At 38.9% G+C, this 26,899-nt stretch overlaps 1 protein-coding gene across 2 annotated transcripts in view; it reads right to left on the reverse strand.

The window, feature by feature from the left end:
* The window catches only part of LRP5 (LDL receptor related protein 5), a 260,875-nt gene that overhangs the window by 109,972 nt on the left and 124,004 nt on the right, over positions 1–26,899 (reverse strand). For both annotated transcript variants that reach the window (XM_038407882.2, XM_038407880.2), the window contains exons 6-7: positions 23,797–24,193; positions 23,090–23,261 (exon numbers count right to left, since the gene is read on the reverse strand). In XM_038407882.2, coding sequence (XP_038263810.1) covers positions 23,090–23,261; positions 23,797–24,193 — 569 coding nt within the window. The remainder of the gene's footprint in view (positions 1–23,089; positions 23,262–23,796; positions 24,194–26,899) is intronic.

Below are 26,899 nucleotides of genomic sequence, written 5' to 3' on the forward strand. Positions count from 1 at the left end.
GTTACGTGTGTCAACAATACTGCTACAGTCAAGTTTAATCTTTTCATGAGTTCAAAGGTTCACCAGAACTTTCAATATAATCTTAATAAAAGATAGGAAAACCCTATGACTGGAGAGAGTGCAGAAGCGTTACCATTTTAATCCCAAATTCTGTCTTGCAGCCATCTTACAAATTGTATCCATTAATTTACAGATTTTCCACCTTTTTTTAAAATGAAAATACTTCAATCAAAACTGAGAATATAGTATTCTGTAAAAAAGAAAAGGAGTACTTTTGGCACCTTAGAGACTAACAAATTTATTTGAGCATAAGCTTTCGTGAGCTACAGCTCACTTCATCGGATGCATTGAGCTGTAGCTCACGAAAGCTTATGCTCAAATAAATCTGTTAGTCTCTAAAGTGCCACAAGTACTCCTTTTTTTTTGCGAATACAGACTAACACGGCTGCTACTCTGAAACCTGTCAGTATTCTGTAAGAAGCAGCAGCATTATTAAAAATAATTTGAGACATTAATCAGGCATTTTATTTTTTTTTTTAAGTTGCTAAGAATTTTATAAGTAACATCAACTCAAGTAAAGAAAGCAAAGGAAATTCAGACAAACAATTGGCAAAACATGAGAGATTTTTTAAATTATTTTTTAAACCATCCAGAAGAGGTTCAGAAAGGTAAAATATCCTATGAAAGAAGGTCAGCTTGGATCAAGAGGCAAAAAAATCAGATTTAAAAAAATGTAATAGACGGAGTGGAAATGTGAATAATCACAGGCAAATTTTACAACTATGAATGGATGGAGGGATGACATTTACAAAAGGAGCCTAAATAATGGACAAAGTCACCAGAGACAAGGCAATGGAAATGACAGAAAAGAATCCAATGTCTTCATACAATGGTTCACAACAGGCTCCCAAGGGAAAATCAGAAAGGGAAAAGGCAGCAGAAATACATACAGTAGCTGCCAATGCAAACGGACAGCAGGGGGCCGCCTTACGTGAAGGAAGTCACACAATAAAAGGTGACAAGCAAAACATATGGAGCATCACACTGAAATCAGCATGCATACAAAATGTAAAAGATTTTAATCATCAAAATATCCAACAGGCTCGGATCAAGTGAGGGGAACTATCAATTTAAATGCAACTTCCTAGAAAGCATGCGTGAGAGAGAGAGCGAAACCGACCAGAAAATGAAAAATCCAGTTCGTGAAATGGTGATCATGATTACTGGCATAATGAAAAATTAAAAATTACAGCCACCTCTCTCCTTAGCTTACTTGGAAATCCTTTAGTCTGCTTTTCTTGGGCTGATGGAGAGAGCATTTCTCAAAAGCAGAGGGTCTTTCGAACTTTGATATTTTTGTTCTTCAGTTAAGGGATAACCAACAAATTCATATTATTTTCATGTTTTAATTGCTGTCTGACAAGCCACTCCTCTGTCACTTTTATGTTAGCCCTAATTAAAAGACAAAAATATATTTCCACCAGGGACTGTAAAGTTTTTGACCAGACAATGTTGAATTGTAAACTTTCATAATCACAACAAAAATTAAGGATAGAAGAACTCAGAAATAATGAACATGCACGAGGGGAATACATAGAACTTTTCCATCAATATGCTGACTACGGAGAAAGAAGATACACAGAAAACCTCTCTCTGGAACTCACTGGAGGGCATACAAACTGGGAAACAAAATGTCTGAGCATAAAATGAAAAGGCAACTTTCAAAATAATATTTCACAAAACACCAGTGTTAGATACCAAAAACAGAGTAACTTTGGCACAAGAGTCTTGAACATTGCCAGCTCTCAAACCAATCAGTTATTCCCCTCCCTCGCACTATACTTGGTGTCAAGACTAACAGCACTTCCAAAAGGGGGGAGAGAGAGAGAGAGAGAGAGAGAGAGAGAGAGAGAGAGAGAGAGAGAAAATCTACGACATTGAATTTGCATAACTACACAACACAGGGGATTTCTGAGCATTTATAACAGCCAAATCAGCCAAACAATCGTCTGAAGAACTGCAACAGTAAGCTATTGGGGTTCTTATGTCGGCAACATCAGAAGTCTTTTGGGAGAACCAAATCCTTTATAATAAAAATCAATCAATTCCCATTCTGTTTCACAAACCTTAAAAACCTGAATGCCACTAATTTAGCCTTCTTACTGAAGAATGAATACAAGATAAAAAGGAGCCGACAGCTGGAATAGAGCCAAAAGAAAGCTTTCAGGAACAAAATGCAGGGAACAATGTTTGTTCTGCATTCAGCATTTTACATGAAACTCTGCAGACGAGACAGGCATATCTGGCTACATGGCCAAGAATATACATTTATTATGGAGAATACTGCCTTTAAAAGGAGAAATAAATTAGAGATTAACGCCTTTTATTCAAGCTGCAAGGAGAAGAATTCCTGAAGCAATTCAATTCACGACAAGGAACAAGGTTTCTTTCAAAAGTCACCCTTAACTTGGAAGGGCCCTTCTTTACAGGGAGCCTGAGCGGAGAAATACACAGCTCATAGCTTTCTATTTATAGTCATTCAGGCAGTGAATAGTCTCATTCCAAATGCCACAAGGCATACTCACAACCTTTTATCCTGGGGACCTGATTTGTGTTTCATTTCAAAAAGTCCAGGACTATGGGGGGGGGGAAGGGAGGCAGCAATGCAACAGGCAACAGAAACATTCCCCCCAAAACACTTTTTCTGTTTATTTATTAAGCTAGAGGGATTTTCAAACTTTCTTATGGAAAAAAAAAAGGTACAGCTTTACAACAGCATGCATTTTTGCACAGTAACACTGAATACCAGTGCCCTACAATTTAAGCGAATCTGTGAGAAAGAGAGAGGGGTGTGTGAGCATTTCAATTAGTTGGCTTTGAAGGACCCTTCTGAAAGCGAAAGAAAGACAGAAAACACTTGTCAAATGCAAGTTCAAGTGAAAGCCACTTCTGCCAATAAAGTGTGCAGATGGCCGTGGGGGTTCCACTAAACCCAACTAGGCCCCTATTATGTCTTTACTGCTAGCAAAAAAAGGCAAGGGTCACCTCCAGTTTAGAATAAGTTAGCTTCCTTTCCCACAGGATGACTCTGGTCAATCAAACCAGTAAAGGAAGTCCTCCCTTTGAGTGACAGCTATTCCATCAGTGCACGAAAGAACCTTTAGAAGGGCTAGAGACACACAAAAAACTTCAAAAAGAAGAGGAGTACTTGTGGCACTTTAGAGACTAACAAATTTATTTGAGCATAAGCTTTCGTGAGATACAGCGCTGTAGCTCACGAAAGCATATGCTCAAATAAATTTGTTAGTCTCTAATGTGCCACAAGTGCTCCTTTTCTTTTTGCGGATACAGACTAACCATGGCTGCTACTCTGAAACAAAAAACTTTGGCTTCATCTACACTAGAGAATTTTTTTTTTTAAATTTCCCACCATTGCTAACACTGGTTCTGCCACACTGGTGTGAGCAATCTTAGGAGTCCTAATATAGGCAGACACTGGCTCCCAGCAGTATTTTTAGCACTGTGTTGATTAGATTTGCTCCCAATGGGGTCAGAGGACATGACACTGAAAGCTGCGATGACCTGCTTCAGTTTCAAGAATTTCCCGAATATCGACAAGGCTTCTGGCACTAAGGTTCTTAAGTAACTCTAAACTAAAATGCATATTACAGGACACCTCTGTCCACTTATAATGTGCGTTGTACAGGGAACATAGGAATTGCCACACTTGATCAGACCAGTGCCTCTAACAATCAGCTGCTCCCATGGGAAGTTGCAAGAAACCCCAAAGCAGGCATATGTGAGATAATCTGCCCCTAAAAAATTGTCTTATCCTACACCCTAATCATTACAGATTGGCTTAAAGCCTGATGCATGAAGTTCTCTCCCTTCCACAAATTTTGTAAGTATTTTCTGTAACTCTGAATGTCCTTATCCATATAAATCTCTAATCCCTCTTGGACTCTTGCTATGTGTTACATATATACTGTCTATATTGCACATCTCTCTATTCCCAGTAAATAAGCCCTTCAGTAGCATTAAAGCTAAGAATTCATATCAGTAACTTGAAGGTAAAATTCAGCCCCTGTATTTATGCCTTGGGGGGGAGGGAGGGGGCATCCTGTGACAATCTGTAACCAAGTGTCAGCTCTGTGATCACAAACACTAGAATGCCTTACACTTATAAAAACAATGGTTTGTTATTGTTACAAAAACAATGGCCTTTGTTCAGGAGCACGCTGTAAGATTTTTTAAAATCCTGATTAAACAACATAGTTAGGACCCTACCAAATTCACGGTCCATTTTGGTCAATTCCATGGTCATAGGATTTTAAAAATCATAAATTTCATGATTTCAGATATTTAAATCTGAAATTTCATGGTGTTGTAATTGTACAGGTCCTGACCCAAAAAGGAGTTGTGTGTGTGTGTGCGGGGGGGGGGGGGGGTGTTACAAGGTTATTATAAAAAGAAAAGGAATACTTGTGGCACCTTAGAGACTAACAAATTTATTTGAGCATAAGCTTTCGTGAGCTACAGCTGACTTCATTGGATGCATCCGATGAAGTGAGCTGTAGCTCACGAAAGCTTATGCTCAAATAAATTTGTTAGTCTCTAAGGTGCCACAAGTACTCTTTTTCTTTTTGCGAATACAGACTAACACGGCTGCTACTCTGAAACCTGTCAAAGGTTATTATAGGAGGGGTTGCAATACCACTACCCTTACTTATGTGCTGCTGCTGCTGGTGGTGCTGCCTTCAGAGCTGGGCAGCTGTAGAGCGGCAGCTGCTGGCCAGGAGCCCAGCTCTTAAGGCAGAGCCACCGCCAGCAGCATCACAGAAGTCAGGATGGTCTGGTAGGGTATTGCCACCCTGACTTCTGCACAGCTACCTGCAGAGCTGGACCCTCAGTCAGCAGCCGCCACTCTCCAGCCGCCCAGTTCTAAAGGCAGCGCAGAAGTAAGGGTGGCAATACCGCAATCCCCCTAAAATAACCTTGTGACCCTCCTACAACTGACCCTTTTGGGTCAGGTCTCCCAATTTGAGAAATGCTCGTCTCCCCTGTCAAATCTGTATAGCGTGGAGTAAAAGCACACAAAAGACCAGATTTCACTGGGGGGGAGCGGTGGGGAAGGGGAAGAGACCAGATTTTACTGTTTGTGATGCATTTTTCATGGCTGTGAATTTGGTAGGGCCCTAAACATACTGAAAGTCATCATACCACATTCTCCATTGAATCTATGTGCCACTTGCTACCGAGCTAGGGTATCTACATATACAAACCACCTACATCTTCTAGATCATGAAATTACAGCACTTGTATGACAAATACAAAGTAAGAGTGTTGAAAAAGCCTCACACTTACAATGTCATACATACAAGTACAGTGTCTGCTCCTTATTTAAGAAATCTGCTTCCTAGCTTCTTAAATCCCTTATGAAAAAAATGCAAATCAAATGGTGGAAGGATGTCAGTGATATATATGGCCAGTGAACCAGTACAATAGCTTTTTCAAACTTAAGATACCCACAGCCAATCTGTGTACTACATAAAGCCCCTAGAATACAGTCCCTGATCCAAAAACTTCTTTCAATGTAGTGGCCTAACCCTGCAAACTCAAGTATACTTCCAGATATCAGGGCTTCTTTTAAAGTTCAATCCTAAAACTGAATTTCCAGAGTTTTTATTATTTGTGAAATTGTGTTGTGTTTCTCTTTTCAGTAAGTCCTACATTATTGTATTTGGCTTTTGTTTTGTTTTTTTACACACTCAAATTACTGACAGATACACTTACCTTAACCAAAGTTACTGTGATGGGATTTTTCCAACTGCTAGTACAGGAATGCCAGAAGTTTGCATTTGCTATTAACTAAATCCTACATTTGTATAATATCTACACTTTTCACCCCAAATTATCCCAAGCACTATACAAACAGAAATTGTTTTATACTGCCCTGAATGGGGTTAGGTGGGAAACTGTTTTCTTGCGCCACAAACATTTTTTGAGATTTCATGTTCTTCCTGTTGCCCTCTGTGACAAAACTGCACATTTTTAAGAATTTTCAAAAAAAAAACAAAGAGAAAGAGACACTCCCCTCAGAACAGCAATTCAGAGCAGGGCCTTGAACCTGGGTTGTCGTCCTCCCATGCGAGTGCCCTAACCACTGGGTTTTCTGGGGCAAGTTTGTCTGTCTGTCTGTCTCTCTATTCTAGGCTGAGAAACCTTCCTAACAAAGTTTAATAAAAAATCATATGTTTCTGCGAGTTTCAGTTCTGACGAAAAACTGTGTGGTGTATTGTTTTGGTGCAAGAGTGGGAGAAGGGTTTTGCAACAAATAATGGGAGAAAATTAAGGAAAAGAAAACTTAGGAAAATATCTAATTGTGAGACCTCTACAAAAATGTGGAGTAATGTCCCAAGGGAAATGGCTGAAGCCTCCCTCTTGAGTCATTAAAAATGAGACTGGACACAGCATTCATGAATACAATTCAGTCCTACTCTGGCAAACCAGTGGGTAGAGACAACCCAAGTGGCCTTTTCTAGCTTTTATTTCTACGATGCTGCAGAATGCCAGTGTGAAATCCCATTTCTGCAAAGATACAGCTGAAACTGCACAAACTCCAAAATCTCTGCTCTGAGCCAACATGTGAAGCTCATGGCACTGGGTTCTCTATAGCAGTGATTCTCAGCCAGGGGTATGCAGAGGTCTTCCAGGAGGTACATCAACTCATCTGGATAGTTGCCTAATTTTACAAGAAGTTACATAAAAAGCACTAGTCAAATCAGAACAAACTAAAATGTAATACAATGACTTGTTTATACTTCTCTATATACACTATACACTGAAATGCAATATTCCAATCAATTTATTTTATAATTATATAGTAAAAATGAGAAAGTAAACAATTTTTCCATAATAGTGTGTTGACACTTTTGTATTTTTAGGTCTGATTTTGTAAGCAAGTAGTTTTTAAGTGAAGGGAAACTTGGGGTATGCCAGACAAATCAAACTCCTGAAAGGGGTACAGTAGTCTGAAAAGACTGAGAGCAACTGATGTATAATTTTACCTTGAAAATCTCTATCTTAGGTATAATGCTAATGTAGCATTTTCCAAAGTGTGGGACTAGCCAGGAAGGGTGCAGAACAATGGCAGAGCAAGTTTCCTGCATCCTGCCCTACTAAAATGGTGGGAATTAAAGGAGTAACATGGGGATGGGTTTTTGTTTTACTGCAGGGAGGTTCAGCTTCAAAAAATGTGGGACACACTACAGATGGAAGGTACGTGCACATAGAAAGAACTTGCCCCAACCTCTTATAAGAGAAATAAATTCCTTGCATCTCCCTTCCCTCCTGTTGTAAACGTGATTCATGGAGCAACACTAGCAGCAACTCCTTATCTTTCCTGTGGGTCAGAAGTTAACCGAATGGCAGCATTCTGTATTATTCTTGGAAGGGAGAGGGGAAGGTAAGGAAACAGAAGCCAAAAGGGCAAGAGACTTAAAAAAAAAAAAAAAAAAAAAATTAAAAAAGTCCTGACAGCTTCTTTGTAAACGATATGGTAAAGAAATGCATTAATTAGATTAAGATATTATGAAGTTTAAGCACTAGAAAGTTATTAAATTCAAGTTAAGTTAACTATATTATCTTCTAATCTCATGAAAACCTAAAAAGCTCAAGATTACAAGTCATCTAGAGAATGCTTTTTCTTAACCACTGCAAATAGTACAGACCCATACCCGACACTCTTGTCAGGTAAGAATATACATGGGCTTCCCATATAGGGCAAGGAAATGGGGAACATACACTGAAGATGAAGGAATTCCAACATAATTTCTACCACTTAGCAGGCAAAGAAGTGTGTGTATAACCAAAGTAAATATAAAATTACACTTTTTAAATACAAAAAGCAGCTCTCAATAAGGTAGCAAAGTAGAAGTCTCTCTAAAGGAGTGGAAAAAGGTGACCTGATGTCAGATGAAAACTGGTGGGGGGGAGGGGGCGAGAATGGATTATAAAAATTGATTTTTTATTTTATATTGGATTTTTTTTTTAGAAAATGTAAATTAAATACAAGTTATTTTTTAAAATAAACCTATTTAAAATTAAATTTGAAATTGATAACATATGTTAAGGCCTAAATTTACTATAATCTATTAAAATAATTTAAATTAAATATAAAATTATATTAAGCAGTAAATGTTAGCTGCTGATGTTTTGAAGAAAGTTAAATCACTGAACTGCTGGAAGTCACTGACTAAGAAGCTGGAACCAGAGTTTGTTGAAGTACCATATCAGTTTTTGACAGCAGTAGCCTCTTTTGCATGTCCACAGAATATTTTCTTCATTTCAATTAATTCAACTAGTTCAGTTCAATTACTAGATCATTCAAAGGTAAGAAATCCATTGGTAGTTGAAAAAGCAGGAAAGCCTGTTTTCCTCTTTCAGTCTATGAATAAAAACTTGGTGTGAGAGGATGAGATCTACTAGCTCTAAAATCTTGAATGACAGGGTGAGCAGAAATGATCACTTCAATTCACTTATTATAGATAATACACAAGTAAAATCTTTATCTAGTAAATACAAAATGCATCATTAATCGACTTTTATCATAAAAATGTAAAAATTCAGAATCTGAATAAATATGAATTAAGCTATATACTTGCTTTAATAAATGTGTATAGATATAGTGTAGCTTCTTGGTTAGTCTAAAGAAGCATCAAGTTTAGTGTAAAGGCTATTTTTAGTTGCAAATCAACACATTTTAATGGTTTCCAACGATTGAGAACCAACCTTTCTGGAGGAAAATAATTAAAAAGTACAAATGCCAAACAAGATTAAAATCATTTATTTAAATCCAAGTTTCCTGCTTGCTGATTTAAACCATTACTAAAATCAGTTATTTAAACCACTGATTTAAGTCAAGCTACCCTGTGACAGAAAGCCTAAAATAAATTCTTGATTAAGGAGGGAGAGGCTCAAGAGTGCAACACTCATAATTCAACTTTGAAGTTTAATACATCCTCAGGATTTCCTCCTGATAAATATAGTAAAGCTACGTATGCAGGAGTAATTCCAGAGGATTCACAAAGGTCAAATTTAGAAGCCGTCAGTGTCAGATGCTCAGGTTTTTATTCAGATTTTTTTTTATTAAAAAATCCCACTAAATATTACAGATCATGGAAAACTGACAAGAGTTAAAGGTTTTTATGATTTAGACAGTAACACTAACAAAGGGTAGGTTGTCTTAGAGGAAGACAACAACAGACTAGTGTAGATTCTATTGTGGTAAAATCCAAATAAATCTATAGACCTGCAGTTCCTGAACTTTATTGGTTAACGTACCACCTTCTTAAAAAATTGTTGTAGAGTGAATGGATGGAATATCAAGCTCACATACTATCAGTGGTACACTTATTACAGTTCAAGAATCAAAAATCTCTGATCTAGACAGTTCTTTCTCACATAGCTCCAAATGGCCTATGTATGACAGTCTCCTTGCTACACAGTTCATGGAAGGGAATTGCAACCCCTGAATCTTTTGACCAGATGAAGCCCATTACCTCACTGCTCACTGAGCCTCCTGCGAGGTCAGAATTCATGTTCTTTCTATTTAAGGCATGGTTCCCCAACAGCCTCCACATCCAGTTACAGTTTTCTTAAAATGGAATAAAGTTCATTTGGCACAGGGTTAAAATAAATCAATCAATAAATATCTCTCTCTCTCTCTCTCTCTCTCTCTCTATATATATATATAAATATAAATAAAAAGAGTGGAAATCCCCAATTAAGAGAAAGTAGAATATAAACACAGCTAATCAAATAATTAGAAAAAGCAGAGCTGGGCTCTATGCTCGATTATTTAATGCTCTAAAACAAGATGAAAACTTTAGGTATTAAAATGTTTTGTCTCTGTAAGTTACAGCAACAGCCTATCTATCTTTCAGTGTTCCAGAAATGTGCTAGTCTCTCTCAAACAAGGAGGTCCCTGTTACCAGGGTTGGTCTTTTTGTTTTACAAGAAAACCAGATTTTTTAATATTCCCAAACAAACCCTCCCTATTCCTTTTGCATCAAAGGTATACCAAGTTACCCCTATGTCATTTTTCAAAACTAGCAAGGGCTGATTTATCCATCCTAACCTTCAACAGGTATTATTCATTATTTAAGTCCCCAAGGCCAAGATGTAGCTTCTCCCTGCCCCAAAACACTTACATTCCAGCAATTTACACTTTGATTGACCCTTCCAGTCCTAATTTGTCACTAATCTTAATGAAGCCAAGAATAGTTCTAATGATCCTCCAATAACATTTTAAGATAGTGATTTGTTTCCCCGAAATGACTCCTAATATTCCTTCTGCAATGCACATCTGGGCATGTTCATTAAGCAAACCTTTGGGAGCATAGCCCCAAAACCATCAGTACAGATTACTCCTATGTATGTTTAACACAGAGCTCCTTGAACATAGCTGACTATCATGGTAATATCTTGCATGGCCTTATTTCAAATTAAAAAAAATCCCACTTCTACAAGTAGTTCAACAGTGTGTGGATTCTTTAAGCAAACTATCAAAAGGAACAGCAATAACTGACATAGAAACAAACTAAATCCAAATATTAACCTAGTACACCGTACTACTCCCAATCACATAGGCAAATTCCAATGACAGCAATGGGAGGTGTGCGCGTGGACTGAGGACAGTTAGATACATGTACCCACAAACTATATATCCTATCCCAGACAGCAGTCTCAGAAAACACTAACCAGCACTAGAGCTGTAACTGCACACATTGTGCACCATTAAAAATATCATCCCAGTTCGTAATACCACATATCCAAAAAGCCTAATATGGGGACAGAAGGGAAGGAAAAACAACTACTAGAATAAAATACACAGTCCTAATTTTTGTTCAGTAGCTAATTCTGGAATATATTATACAAGATTAATCAGTTGTATGTTTTAAATGTTAATCATCTACATTTAAAAAATAAAATTTCAAAACCTCTTAACACAGTACTTGGAAATTGTGTTTCATTTTAGGAGAGGAAGTATTAAAACATTGTTCTTCAGTTTATTTATAATTTTAATAATTAGCTGCTATTTTTACAGAACTGATCATTTTTTCCCTAGGGCTAATTTAATTAAAGATGCACTGGCAAGTTAAAAGTCATTTTAAAAAAACGTTATACAATTCCCTCTACATTACTAACCTCTCCTTAAATTAATAAAAGTAAATAATTTACTTATCACCATTTATGCTGTTTGCTTTTTTACTTAGCATGGCAATAAAAATAGTCCAGTAGGTTTCACATTTCTTCATCAGTTTCTAGTCAATTTAACTTTCATGTTCTCTTGCACATGTATGAAATTGCAGTGTTTGGAGTATAAAGACCAGCAGAAATCTTTAATCCCATGATAACGCTTCTGTCTTAGGTTTTGTAAAAAATTAGTTTTACCTGACAAATATTTTGGCCTGAGTTTCTCTCTCGTTTTAATTAGCATGTTGTTTTAACTGTTTTAAATAGATTTGCCCCCTTTAACATTAAGAGATCCTTGTCATTCTACATTTTATTTTTATAAATGCATACAGAATAATTCCAGCACCATTTGGATTACTTTACATATTCTTAGTGATCCATTGTTTAAAAAAAACAAAACAGAACCCTGAAAACTTGATATAAGAAACAATTTCATGTATAAATTAAATAAATGTTAATTTTTTCACCCATCATCATGCAAACAGAAAAATAAGTTCCAATTAGGGATATCTGAAGAATGGTCAGGTTTTTGGTTTTGTTGTTTCTTTTTTTTTTTTTTTTTTTTTAAAACAGCTTTAAAACACATTAGCAATAAAAATGTTTGCAGATGTTGCCCTCATATGTAAGCCCATTTCCCATATTCCACAGAATTTACATAAATATTTTAAATGTCATACAAAGTAATTCATTAGTTTGAATATAAACTGGAAAAAAAAATTCTAGTTCTACTTTCCGCTGTTAACAAGCGTGTCTTGGAAAGTTTTCAGGTGGAGGGCAGGATTGTCGCCTGACTGTAGTAACTTAGTGTCATGCTTCACAGACTTTTTCATCTTCATACAAAAGCACAGAAATTTCCTAAATATGAAGTGTGATTCTTCCATGAAGATAAATGCAGGACATTTGTCAATAAAAAAAGCTAAACAAATATAAAAGCAGAGGGGCGGGGGGGAGGGGAGGAGAAGCATAGCATTTCATCTAAAAATATGGCCTCACTAGAAACTTGAAATTAGATGCATACATAACAACAGACACCTGAGAGTTCAGTAACTGTTAATTATACAGTTATACCTTAGGCACTTTAAGTGAATGCTGAAGAAATAGTACACAGGAATCCTGGCTAACCACAAAATTGATTTTAAGGAGAACTAGTTTCAGAGTAGGTTTCAGAGTAGCAGCCGTGTTAGTCTGTATTCGCAAAAAGAAAAGGAGTACTTGTGGCACCTTAGAGACTAACAAATTTATTAGAGCATAAGCTTTCGTGAGCTACAGCTCACTTCATCGGATGCATTTGGTGGAAAAAACAGAGGAGAGATTTATATACACACACACACACACACACACACACACACACACACACACACAGAACATGAAACAATGGGTTTATCATACACACTGTAAGGAGAGTGTGAGAGAGTGAGAATGGCTTATCTTAAGTGATCACTCTCCTTACAGTGTGTATGATAAACCCATTGTTTCATGTTCTGTGTGTGTGTGTGTGTATATAAATCTCTCCTCTGTTTTTTCCACCAAATGCATCCGATGAAGTGAGCTGTAGCTCACGAAAGCTTATGCTCTAATAAATTTGTTAGTCTCTAAGGTGCCACAAGTACTCCTTTTCTAGTTTCAGAGTAGCAGCCGTGTTAGTCTGTATTCGCAAAAAGAAAAGGAGTACTTGTGGCACCTTAGAGACTAACAAATTTATTAGAGCATAAGCTTTCGTGAGCTACAGCTCACGAACACGAAAGCTTATGCTCTAATAAATTTGTTAGTCTCTAAGGTGCCACAAGTACTCCTTAAGGAGAACTAGGAAACTCTACATGTGGATGCCACTGGCTCTTTGCTTCTCTCTCAGCTGGAACCCTGTAATCCTTATTAATCTACCATTTGTTCCTGGAAAGTACGTTTTTCTCTGTAAATAAAATCCAAAGTTTTCTTTGGATTCATTTACACCCTTTACTTGTGGGAGCTGAATCTGTAGGAATGATTTCAGTAGACAGGATTCACAATTTACTATCTAGCTGCCCTTTTTTGTTGTTGTTGTTTTTTGTTTTCTTTTTGCTTGAGATGCTGCCAAACCAACTAAGCAAAAAATTTTAAAAGCTGGAAACAATGTTACCACAGGGTGCCAAATTTGCAGTGAAATCCCCATAGGCTGCTGTCACGCAAAGTTTGACAAGTCTTGCCAAATGGTTTATTCAGGATAAAAACTGCTTGTGAAGTGACTGGGCCCTTTGTATTACAGCTGAATACTGCAGATGGGAAGATTTCTGCCAGGAAAGAGTAACTGCTGTTTTCACCACATGGAGTTTTATACACACAAATAAGAACATATTCTTTTGGTTTACAACACTGTTTGGTATCCTCTGTATAGCTTGGCTTTTTTCCCCCCCCCTTTTTGTTTTTTAAGTTGTTTTGTTAACCACAACACCCAAAAGCACTAGCCAACCTGTTGATAACATTTTTAAAAAGGGGAAAAAAAAAACCCAGTACATTACAAATCTAAAGCCTAACAAAACTGGACAGATGTTTCTACTTGTCAAATTTCCAAGCTGCACGAAGATTAGTCACTGTTTAAGAACTTTGTGTATCATAGGGCCTTCCTAGGAAGTATACGATAAGCCCTTGCAAAACTAAGATACTGTACATCAGCAAAGTATACTGAAGACAGAAATACCCATGTTCACTTTTCTTCTTAAAACTAAAAAGTATCTGAGTATATAACAATTAAAGCTATACTCATCTCTTATCTATGGTAGTTTTATAAATGGCTATAGACAGAGCTATGCATGTTTTCAACACAGGACATGATACTGCAAACAACTCTTACTCCCTGTACTTACAATGAGCTCTTCTATGAACTTCAACAAGTTTATTCTCAGTAGTGATCACTACACTGCATAATAAGCGTTTGCAGGATAATGCCCACAGTTGGAACAGCCGATAGTTTAGTTTTAGTCAGGTTTTGTTTCTATACAGCAAGGCTAGTGTATCTTGGTGCATGTGCATATGGATGTATGGAAGAAGAGAAATATTTGAGACATTCACTGTTCCTCAAGCTAAAAAAGCAGCTGAAAAGAGGTAAGGTATTCTGAAAAATACACCACTGCTTTAGAAGTCTGGGATACTGGTGTCCAAATAGGTGACTACTGGGTGATGGACTGCAAACATCTAACAAAATCAAATTAGCCTCAAAGGAGGAGTTGCAAAGGGAAGTCATGGCTTAGCAGCCTACTACTCGGATTTAAAGTACAAAGTGTGACGTTCTTTACCTCGGGGGAACACCCAGCACCCCCATGTTCATCCTTATAATATGATTGTGTGGTATCCAATGCAAAGTTTGTCATGCTGGGTGTCTTCGGAAGGCTCATGATGCACTGAGCATTGTTGTTATGGTAATGTTATAGTAATCGCTGTAATAGTAATGTTATAGGTTGTAATTTCATGTATATAGTTATGAGGCTGAAAATGTGTCCTCATGGCTTAAAGCAAGCCCAGGCAAAAACTTTCTAAGAGCAGAAGGGCAGTTCATACCTCATCAGGGCATGTATGGGACAAACCTAGCCCAGCCTCACAGGAACAAAGGATACTGGCCTAGGCAACAACAAAGGATATGCTGGACTCTCCAGCGAGTCACCCCTCCCTTCCTTTGGTCAGTTTGGGACTGCGATGAGGTAATGCTCACCTGACTCTGGAAGGGGCAGGGGAAGGGCAAAGCCAACAGAGAAGAAAGGACATGATAAAAGGAAGAGACATTTACCATGCTCTTCCTCTCTCTTCCACCTCCATCTACAGACATCACCACCTAGTAACTGAAGTGCTGATCAAAGGGGAGAGCCTGGGCTGAAGGGCAACCAGACAGCCTGCGGTGAGAAGCATCTAAGTTTGTAAGGGCATTGAAAGTATTAAGATCAGCTTAGAATGCATTTTGCTTTTATTTCATTTGACCAAATCTGACTTGTTATGCTTTGACTTATAATCACTTAAAAATGTCTTTGTAATTAATAAATCTGTTTGTTTATTCTACCTGAAGCAGTGCGTTTGGTCTGAAGCATGTCAGAGACTCCCCTTGGGATAAGAAGCCTGGTACATATCAATTTCTTTGTTCAACTGACCAACTCATATAAGCTTGCAGTGTCCAGCGGGCATAACTGGACACAGCAAGACAGAGGTTCCTGGGGTTGTGTCTGGGACCGGAGATATTGGCTAGTGTCATTCGGTTGCACAATCCAAGGAGCAGCTTACATGCCAGAGGCTATGTATGAACCAGCCCAGGAGTGAAAACAACGAGGAGTCCTTGTGGCACCTTAGAGACTATCCAATTTATTTGGGCACAAGCTTTCATGGGCTAAAACCCACTTCATCAGATGCATGTAGTGGAAAATACAGTAGCAGGTACATATACACAGTACATGAAAGATGGGAGTTGCCTTACCAAGTGGGGGGTCAGTGTTAATGAGACAATTCAATTAACAGTAGAATACCAAGGGAGGAAAAATCACTTTTGTAGTGGTAATGTGGGTGGCCTATTTCAAACAGTTCACAAGAAGATATGAACAACAGTAGGGGAAAATTAGTTTTTGTAATGATCCATCCACTCCCAGTCTTTATTCAGGACTAATTTCATGGTGTCCAGTTTGCAAATTAATTTCAGTTCTGCAGTTTCTTGTTGGAGTCTGTTTTTGAAGTTTTTTTGTTGAAGAATTGCCACTTTTAAGTCTGTTATTGAGTAACCAGAGAGATTGAAGTGTTCGCCTACTGATTTATGAATGTTATAATTCCTGATGTGTCCATTTATTCTTTGTGTCCATCTATTCGCTACGCAAAAGTCATCTGAAAGTGAGAATACATGGGACTTCTGTAGCCAGCATTGCAAGGTATCTATGTGCCAGATATGCTAAACATTCGTATACCCCTTCACGCTTCGGCCACCATTCCAGAGGACATGCTTCCACGCTGATGACGCTCTTTAAAAAAATGTTAATTAAATTTGTGACTGAACTCCTTGCAGCAGAATTATACGTCTCCTGCTCTGTGTTTTACCCACATTCTGCCATTCACGTTATAGAAGTCTGGGATGATGACCCAGCATGTTGTTCGTTTTAAGAACACTTTCAATGGAGATTTGACAAAACGCAAAGAAGGTATCAATGTGAGATTTCTAAAGATAGCTACAGCACTCAACCCAAGATTTAAGAATCTGAAGTGCCTTCCAAAATCTGAGATGGATGGGGTGTGGAACAGGCTTTCAGAAGTCTTAAAAAAGCAACACTCCAATGTGGAAAGTACAAAACCCAAACCACCAAAAAAGAAAATCAACCTTCTGCTGGTGACATCTGACTCAGATGATGAAAATGAACATGCATTGGTCCACACTGCTTTGAATCATTATCGAGCAGAACCCATCATCAGCATGGATGCACGTCCTCTGGAATGGTGGTTGAAGCATGAAGGAACATATGAATCTTTACCGCATCTGGCACATAAATATCTTGCAACGCCGGCTACAACGGTGCCATGAGAACACCTGTTCTCACTTTCTTGTGACATTGTGAACAAGAAGCAGGCAGCATGATCGCCTGCAAATGTAAACAAACTTGTTTGTCTGAGCAATTGGCTGAACAAGATGTAGGACTGAGTGGACTTGTAGGCTCTAAAGTTTTGCATTGTTTTGTTTTTGAATGCAGTTTCTTTTTGTACATAACTCTACATGCAAGTTCAACTTTCATGATAAAGAGATTGCACTACAGTACTTGCATTAAATGAATTGAAAAATATGATTTTTTATTTTTACAGTGCAAATATTTATAATAGAAATAAATATAAAGTGAGCACTGTACACTTTGTATTCTGTGTTGTAATTGAAATCAATATATTTGAAAATGTGGAAAACACCCAAAAATATTTACATAAAATGGTGTTCTATTATTGTTTAACAGCACAATTAATTGCACGATTAATTTTTTTAATCGCTGGACAGCCCTAGTAATTATGGATTGAATAGGCTTTCCGTGACAGGTTGATATCTCAGCTGTTTGGTTAAATGTGACAGCTGAACAAGTCCCATTGCATTGTTTCTGTTCCACGCGGATTTGAAGCAGCAAGCATTTCTGGTGCAAATGTTCCGAAATGCAAATTTTAAATTAGTTTCCTGCCAGCACTCATGGCCATGACTTTGAAAGTCACCTTCCACAAATATGCATGCACACCACTCTATCTCACATGTTCATAGAACGTAGAATGCCAAATGAGAAAGGGCTGTTAGCGTGGCCAGTACAAAAATAATTTTAAAATCTGAGTGAACATTCATGGAACTTTTTCCCACCCAGCTGTACAGTCACTTGAGCTAGTTCCATAAAGACCTGGGGAGAAATCTGTTCATGGTATGTATTAAAGGTGAACTCTAGGTGCAAAGACAGAGAATGGAAGAAGAGGAGTTTAAATTAGAGATCAGAAAGGGTGCTTTCCCCCCCCACATTCAGAGCTGTCATTAACATGTGGAATATGATGCATAGCAACACTGAGATGGGGTGCACTCTGTTCACACGTTTAAGTCTGGGTTGGACAGAGATCCAATTATACATATATCTGCATATATCATGGCCTTGCAAAAAGCAGCTATCTTTGCATAGGATGGATTAGGTAAACCACTTGTGCCCTACATTCAAATTTTACTTCGTTTCCTTCTATAATATTAGAAGTAGTAGAATAGTAGAAAGAAAAATCAAGGGAAAAAACTCTTATATTTTATACTGGTTTCTCTGTTTTTCTAAAGTATTAACTGTGGGCCAACTAATACATGCCAATGCACTGAAAGTTGATTTAAAATCCAGCATTTTAATTTTAAGTAGGTTCCACAACTATGTTCCATCCATAAAGGTGGAAACTGGAATGTTAATTGCTTCAGGAGCTGAAAGTTAAGGAGGGGGAAAGGATTGTTCCACTATAAGAATCCCATTATTTAGCCACTGCTGAGTATTAAAATTGAATTTTTGGAGCTAGGGGACCACTTTGGTTCCAATTTTTCCAAGCACAATAACCCTAGACATTACACTTACTACAGAGTGCCTCAGACTGTGTACATCCAAGAATGCTGCATGTATTACTTCATTGCATGACCTGAAGGCCTAACGGACATCACAGACCCGGGAAACAATCAAGTTTTTATATTGCTTTTCCTGTGCTGCTGAACAGAAATTTGAGACTGCTACAACAAGCACCCAGTCAATGACTTCTTTTAGAGAGAACTAAATCAAATTTTAAGGAAGAAAACATTTAAACTCATTTTCGGAAAATGTAGACAATTCTCTCTCCAACCATGTGGCCTGGGTTCTGATTGACTTTCTGTTTGGTAATTCTGTTTATCAGTTAATTAAAATTCATTACGTTTTTCCTCTCCCCCACCTAAAGATCTTACTTTGAAGCCATTTTGAATCTCCTGGAGAATTCCTGTTTGAGTCAAAGATGATATTGAATTATTTAATGTCTTTAATTTTCAAACTATTTTCCTAACATTCTTTTGGAAGTAGGCAAGTACTTTGTACTGAAGACCCCGAATGATTAGCTGGAGGAACTCATTGGCACAAGATGCCATTGAGGCCAAGAGCATAGCAAGACTCAAAAAGAATATTGATATGGCTAACAAGAATAGCCTGACTTATAAGGATTTTTTAAAACAAGAATTTTGGAAGGAATATAAAATTATTTCAGAGCAGAAACCAATCTTTAATTATTGGGAATTTAGAAGAAATTTTCCCTGATGCAAGTTATTCCATAGTTGTTACTATAGGGTTTCTTGTATTTTCTTCTAAAGCAGCTAGCACCGGCCACTGTTGGAGTCAGCATACTGGAAAAGATGGATCATGGGAAGCTGGGAATGGGTGACAGGGGATGGGTCACTTGATGATTACCTGTTCTGTTCATTCCCTCTGGGGCATCTGGCATTGGCCACTGTCGAAAGACAGGATACTGAGCTAGATGGACCTTTGGTCTGACCCAGTATGGCCATTCTTATGGGTCTGACCTAGTCTGGAAATAGCTATATTGCTAAATATTACTTTACCCAGTTCAAGCAGGAACACATACACAAGATTATCAACAAGTGAATTGCTTTAGACCACACAAGTCATATCAGAGCCAGGATTGGAACTCCTGCATTCTAAACTCTGTATACTATGTGTCAGTTACCAGGGTAACTGCTTCTGACCTCACTCAGTCTCTCTGACTGCAACCCCCCTCTTTGGTCTCGGGCATCTAGCCATCACCTCTGTCAGGGTGGAATCACACTATTCTCCCACTGTTGGATTGGGTCTTGGGTTGCAGTCTCAGACTCAAACTCATAGACCTTAAGGCCAGAAGAGACCATCATGATCATCTAGTTTGACTTCCTGCACATCACAGGCCACAGGACCTCACCCACCCACTCCTGTAATAGGCCCATAACCTCTGGCTGAGTTAAAGACTTTAAGTTAAAGAGAATCCACCATTTATTCTAGTTCAAACCAGCAAGTGACTCATGCCCCACGCTGCAGAGAAAGATGAAAAACCCAGAGGGTCTCTACCAATCTGATCTGAGGAAAATTTCCTTCCCTACCCCAAATAAGGTGATCAGTTAGATCTTGAGCACGTGGGCAAGACCCACCAGCCAGACACTTGGGAAAGAATTCCCTGTAGCAACCCGCCTCTTCTAGTGTCCCATCTCCAATCACTGGAGATATTTGCTAATAGCAGTCATGGATGGGTCACATGCCATTTTAGATAATTTCATACCATCCTCTCTGTGCACTTATCAAGCTCAGTATTTAAGCCAGTTAGGTATTTTGCCCCCACTTCTCCCCTTGGAAGGCTGTTCCAGAACATAACTCCTCTAATAGTTAGAAACCATCTAATTCTAATTTCAAGCTTAAACATATTGATGGCCACTTTATATCCATGTGTTCTTGTGCCAACACTGGCCCCTAGCATAAATAACTCCTCTCCCTCCCTGGTGTTTCTCCTTCTGATGTATTTATAGAGAGCAATCATATCTCCCCATAGCCTTAATTTGTTGGGCTAAATAAGTCAAGCTCCTTAAGTTTTCTCTCATAAGGTAGGTTTTCCATTTCTCTAATCATTCTAGTAGCCCTTCTCTGCACCTGTTCCATGTTTAATAAAGATGAATTCAGACTGGGAGACCAGAACTGTACACGGTATTCCAGATGAGGTCTCATCAGTGTAATGTATAATGATAATACCACTTTTTTATCTCTACTGGAAATACTTTGCTTGATGCATCCTAGAATTACATTAGCCTTTTTCACAGCCACATCACACTGGTGGCTCATAGTCATGTTGTGATCAACCTGTACACACAGGTCTTTCCTCCTCCTCTGTCACTTCCAATTGACACATCATCTTATAGCAAAAACTATTATTGTTAGTCCCTAAGAGCATGACCCTGCACTTAGCACTATTAAATTTCATCCCATTTCTATTATTCCAGTTTTCAAGGTTGCCCGAATCTTCTTGTAGGATATTCCAGTCCTCTTCTGTACCTCCCAACTTTGTGACATCCACAGATTTTATTTCCACACTCCCACTTGTTGTGCCAAGGTCATTAATGAAAATGTTAAATAAGATCGGTCCCAAAACTGATCCTTGAGGAACTCCACTAATAACCTCCCTCCAGCTTCACAGTTCATCTTTCAGCATGATCTGTTGTAGGCTCCCTTTTAACCAGTTCCTTACTCACCTTTCAATTCTCATATTAATCCCCATCTTCTCCAATTTAACTAATAATTTCCCATGGGGAACTGTTTCAAATGCCTTACTGAAATCTGGGTAAATTAAATCTACTGTATTTCCTTTGTCTAGAAAATATGTTATCTTCTCAAAGAGATCAGGATGGTCTGGCACGATCTACCTTTAGTAAATCTATGTTGTATTTTATCCCAATTACACTTTACCATTATGTCCTTAACTACACACACTCAAAATTTGTTCTAAAGCCTTGCATGCACTTGTGGTCAAAGTAATGGGCCTGTAGTTTTCAGGATCACTTCCTTTCCTCCTTTCTTAAATAGAGGCAATATATTTGTAGTTTTTCAGTCATAGGGTACACTTCCCAAGTTTACAGATTCATTAACAATCCTTGCTACTGGGCTTTCAATTTCATGTGCCAGTTCTTTTAACATTCTTGGACGCAGATTACCTGGGACCCTGATTTGGTTCCATTAAACTGTTTTGAGTTTACTTCCACCTTAGATGTGATAATTTCTATTTCTATATTCTGATTCCCACTCTGCCACTACCTCCAAGCTCCTCATTACCCTTATAAAAAACTGAGGCAAAATATATGTTTAGGTGTTAGGCCAGACCTAGATTATCTTTAATCTCCACCCCCATCATCAATTCTTAGCGGTCCCACTTCTTTCTTTGTTTTCTTTTTATTTATAGACTAGGAACCTTTTACTATTGGTTTTAATTTCCTTTGCAAGGTCCAGCTTTGCTTGACTTTTGGCAGTTTTCCCTTGTTCCCTACATTTTCTGACTTCCAAGAGGTAGCTTTCCCTGCTGCTTCGTTCCTTATAAGCTTTCTGCTTTTTCTTAAAACCCGTTTGACATGCTTGTTCATCCAGTTTGGTCTGCAACCCTTCCCTACAAATTTTTTCCCCTTGCTTGGGATGTTGGCCTCAAGCAATTTTTGCAACTTTGACAAAGTAATTCCAGGCCTCCTCCACATTGAGATCCTTGAGTTTTTCAACTGCAGAAAATGTGTCTTGCTAGTTAAAACTCAATCCTGTCAATCTGCAAGCCAAAGTCCATCAACCATGCCTCCTTAGAATCCTGCTTTTACCAATTCTCAAATGTTAAGCAATGATTCTCTGTCTGAAAGGATCACTTGTATAAGTGCTTAGTGGCCTCCTTCCTGGGTGCTTTTCCTTACAACTGGATATATACATTACTACACTTTGTACAGAGGTCTCCATGCTGTCCAAACATAAGCCTTTTCCACTGTATTTAACAGAGTGGGCTGAATGTATTGCATTTTTTTTTAATAATGTTGCTTCTTGGAAAAATAATCACAGAATAGTCTATCAGTTTCACATGTTTTCACCTATTAAGGAGTCTGTCAAAAATAAACTGAATAATTATTTATATTTCAACAGGGAAGATTTTCCCTTGCTTTCAGTCCCTCCCCACTTGCTGAACTGCTATGGTCTCTGCATGGACTTCTATGTAGCCAGTCAGAAGAATGGATTTTCAAACATCATGGTACATTAGAAACAATCCCTTTTCTGTCTAACACTTTCAGGTTGGATCAAGTAAAAATACACCTGAATACTACAATCATAGATGCTGTGAAATATGGCCCTTTAAGGCCTTCCATCCACCTTGCACCACACAAGTGTTCAATTAGGCACTCTGCATCTAGCACTTCAAAACACAACTATTCCAACAACCAAGGCCAATTCAAAAATGGTTTTCATACTCAAGCATGCTTCTCTGTTTGCAAGATTCTCTGTCAGGCACACCCTATGACATTCAAAGCAATGAATTATGCTTGGTAACTGTGTGCACTAGTGGTAAATTCCAGTTTCTTTTCCCTTGCTTGCATGATGACACAGCACTGTGATGGTGTTTGGTACTGGAGTACTTTGCCAGTTCAGAACACAGTTCTCAAAAACAAATATGCAGTTCCTTTTTTAGGGAAAAAATAAAGGGTCAAGCTTTGTCACAGATATGTTTTCATATCGATGGAACAGACCCCTCCAAACTCCAAGTCTTAAACTTGCACAGAAAAGAGAGTTCTTACCTTAGTTGTCTGGAAATTCACAATTTATGTTTACTTACTTACTTCAATTTTGTCTGTCTTTGCATCTCCCCAGTAGAGTTTGTTTTCTTCAAGATCCAGTGCCAAGCCATTAGGCCAACCTAGAGAACTGTTCACTAAGACCCTCCTCTCAGAGCCATCCAGATAAGCACACTCGATCTTTGGATTTTCACCCCAGTCCGTCCAATACATGTAGCTGTAGGAAAAAAGCTTTAAATGCACATTGCCTATGATTACAGTATGCCTCTGCTATTAAGATTGGGGATTTGTTCCAGCTGGTGAGAAAACTCTTTCCTATTAGCCTCAGGAATAGTAATCAGACTAATTAACTCCCCTGGAAATCAGGTAGTGACATTGACTTAAGGTCTGAGCATTAAAAAAACAGGTTCCTCACAATGGGCAGTGGTGCCCTTCTTTAGTACCATCTATAAAACAAGGAGATAAAGGAAAGACTGACACAGTTCAGCCAAACAGGCTACGCAAAGTTCTGTGGTACAGAAGCTTGTGATGTCTGGTGGTTACGTAAGTGCACATCAATGGTGCCGGAGAGGGTGGGACAGGGAGAAAAGCAATGATTTTGACAGGAGACAAGGAGCGCTAGCACATATGGTCTCTGGCTAATATGTCCAACATCTGATAATCTGCTATATCTTACAGTCTCAGAGAACTGAAGATGGGGTTACAAGCTCTTAGAAAAATCCATCACAGGAGGGGAGGGACAAAAAACTCACCCCATCACAGGATTTAGCACTATCGCTCTGGGTTCATCTAGATTTTCTGATATAAGGATCTTTCTGGATGTCCCATTCAATCGGGTTACTTCAATGCGATCTGTTCCTGTGTCAGTCCAGTACAGGTTCCTTGCCACCCAGTCCACTGCTATGCCATCAGGATGATTAATTTCTGTGGTCACTAGGGTCTGTGCTCCAGAACCATCAAGGTAAGCCCGACGAATAGCCCGGACATCATCGTCAGTCCAGTATACGTAGCCGTCAACAGGATCATAGTCTATTGCAATCGCATGCCTGATATTGTCTATCTGCAGAATAATATCAGTGAAGTCTGGCATGTCCAAGGAGATTCTCCGCAAATCTGTCCTTCTAGCAAGCAGCAAGACTTCCTCAGCACCTGGGAAAGAGCATTAACAGTGTAATTTTGCAACTATAGAATGCTCCTTCACCTGTCACAAACATATTTAAACCATAATGTCGCAGCTTGACGACAGAGAAGAATTGCCACACAGAAAACAAAGGAGTACTGGCATCAAAACCCTGAGAGGTGTACCTCACATCAGGGGTGCCCAAATATTGCCCAGGTAAGAGGACACACATTAGCAACTTGCCAATACCCCTTAGAACCACACCTAATTTGCCTCAGGCTTAAGGCAGAGATACAATCCCATGTGTCACAGGCTAGAGATACAACCCCATGTGTCACACTTGACACCTGCCAAAAATGGAACTTGCTGCACTGGAGAACTCGGTGGGCCATGGTTTAGGGACCCATGCTACATGGGTGCAACAGAGCTCGGAGTGGTGTTGCATTGAGGTTGCTACTACCATCCCCTCCAAACCAAGCTGCGCTTCTGAATGGATGCTCAATGGAGCCAGCCTTGGAAGTCTGCCTCTTACATCAACTCCTATTTTCCTAAGTGTGACAGACTAACAATTTCCTGAATTAACTTTATTGAATTAGGTTAATACCTTTGGGATCCATTGTATTAAAAATACAATTGTTTATGTGGAATATGTGAAATTGTATGTATTTCCATGAGAAGGATAAATAGGAGATGAGCAGGGGGAGATGAGACCAAGTCACTCAGGTTGTAACATCTTCAGAGAAGCCACCCCCTTGGAAAGGTATGCATGTACTAGTTTTTGGATAAATAAAGGGGTTTTGGATAAATAGTCTGGTTTTAAACTGGTTCAGGACCTTCTTCCTGGTCCAGCAAATGGACAGGACCCCTGGTTCAGTGTGTTAATCCTTAGGGAAGGGTTGAAAGGACTGGGTCTGCCAGAATCCATTTTAGGGTCCAAGCCTAAGTCTAGGTGGTACGCAGGGTTTGTGCCCTATGGTTTTTTTTTGTTTTTTTTTTTTTGCAGTGTAGACCCAGCTCCACTGGTATCATGCTCTGGGAGTCTGCCAAAAGTATTCCACAGTTCCACAGGACAACTCTTTGTCCTCTGGACAGTCAAGTTTTCCCACACTACACCATGAACAAAGGGCTAGAGCAGTCACATTATGCGAAAACGCTAGGAAGTCTGGGATATGGGTGGTTGGACTCAGGCCCGCATAATGGAGTGTAAACACTGGAGCCCCAGGGTTCACCAATTCCTAATGGGATTCCAAAGGAGTGTAGATGCTCAAGCCCCAGGTTAACAAACCCGGGACGTGTTACTAACCCTGGGCTTACATTGCAGTGTAGACATACTGTAAGGGGTAATACAGGTGCATTTGCCCTGAATTGTGAGACTAAGTACCAAAATAAATATGAATTTGAGTTTTTCAGACCAGCAAAATGAAATGGGTTTCATCTGGAAATCACTTTATTCCTCGTCAGGGAAGGAAAAAGCACAAGGGGTGGAAAATTTATATTAAACCAGGTTAATAATGAAAGAGTATTATTTCCTTTGCTAAAACACAACGAAAAAAATCAGGAATATGTCTAGACATTTTATCATATTCCACAAAACTCTCAACTGAGCCAGCCTTGTCCTATAGCTAAATGAGTGTATTACACACAGTTTTCACACACACTACATACTACACAGGAAATGATAGAAGGAACATAAGTCTTGGGATTTCCTAATAAAAGTACAGTACATTAATGCTTTTCTTTGCTTCAGACAGCCAAATGGGAGAGCAAGTCACAACTACTGCAAGTACATCCGACTTGCCTGAAGATGATATGAATCTGACTTTTTAGGCGACAGGACTGTATGCGTGCAGGGGCATGCACAAAGCTTTATTGCTGGTGAAGAAGGTGCCAAAACAGCCATCCTGGAGACTAAACTTCTCCATTTGTCCACAGAACAGGTCAGGCATGTACAGGAGCAGGGCAAACCTCCCCATGTGGCCCCAACAATTCATCTTGATCCACAGGGACAACTTTGAGGTGAAAGAATGTCTAGTTCCTTCTAAATAACCAGTTCACTGCTTAGTTTTCTGCTGCAGTTGCCAATTGTTGAGATGTTTTTCATGTCTTGACACCTGCCAAATGGGAACTGGCCTGCAACCATCAATTCCATTTCAGACAAGCCACTGAAAGACCAACAGATAGTAACCTTCAATCACTACCAGCCAGGGTTGTACTTGAAGTGGCAATCCTCGAAGCCAAATGCATCTGATGAAGTGAACTGTAGCTCATGAAAGCTTATGCTCAAATAAATTTGTTAGTCTCTAAGTTGCCACAAGTACTCCTTTTCCTTTTGCAAATACAGACTAACACGGCTGCTACTCTGAATCCTAGAAACAAATCCCCTGAGCCATCCCAGTCCCTCTTGGAAAACGGTACTTCAAATACTATTCTATACAGGTTCTTATAACATGCTCATCACCATGGTACCTGAGTGCTAATCCTCACAGCTATTCTCTAAGACACAGTTTTACCCTGACATATGAGGCCAACACATAAGAAACATGCAATCATTCAAATGGTATCTGTCACACGTCAAACCAAATTCACAGGCAACTCAGAGGTCTAGCTGCACTGTCACTTGCTTTTGAGTTTGGTAATCACAATTTGGTACCTGAATGCCCTAACGAGGAAGGTATAAGAGCACTGAGGAAAAAATGCTCTCAAGGCTGGGGGTGGAGAAAGTGATTTTGGGGGCA

The sequence above is a fragment of the Dermochelys coriacea genome, chromosome 6 (assembly GCF_009764565.3).
Source record: "Dermochelys coriacea isolate rDerCor1 chromosome 6, rDerCor1.pri.v4, whole genome shotgun sequence".
NCBI lineage: Eukaryota > Metazoa > Chordata > Testudines > Dermochelyidae > Dermochelys > Dermochelys coriacea.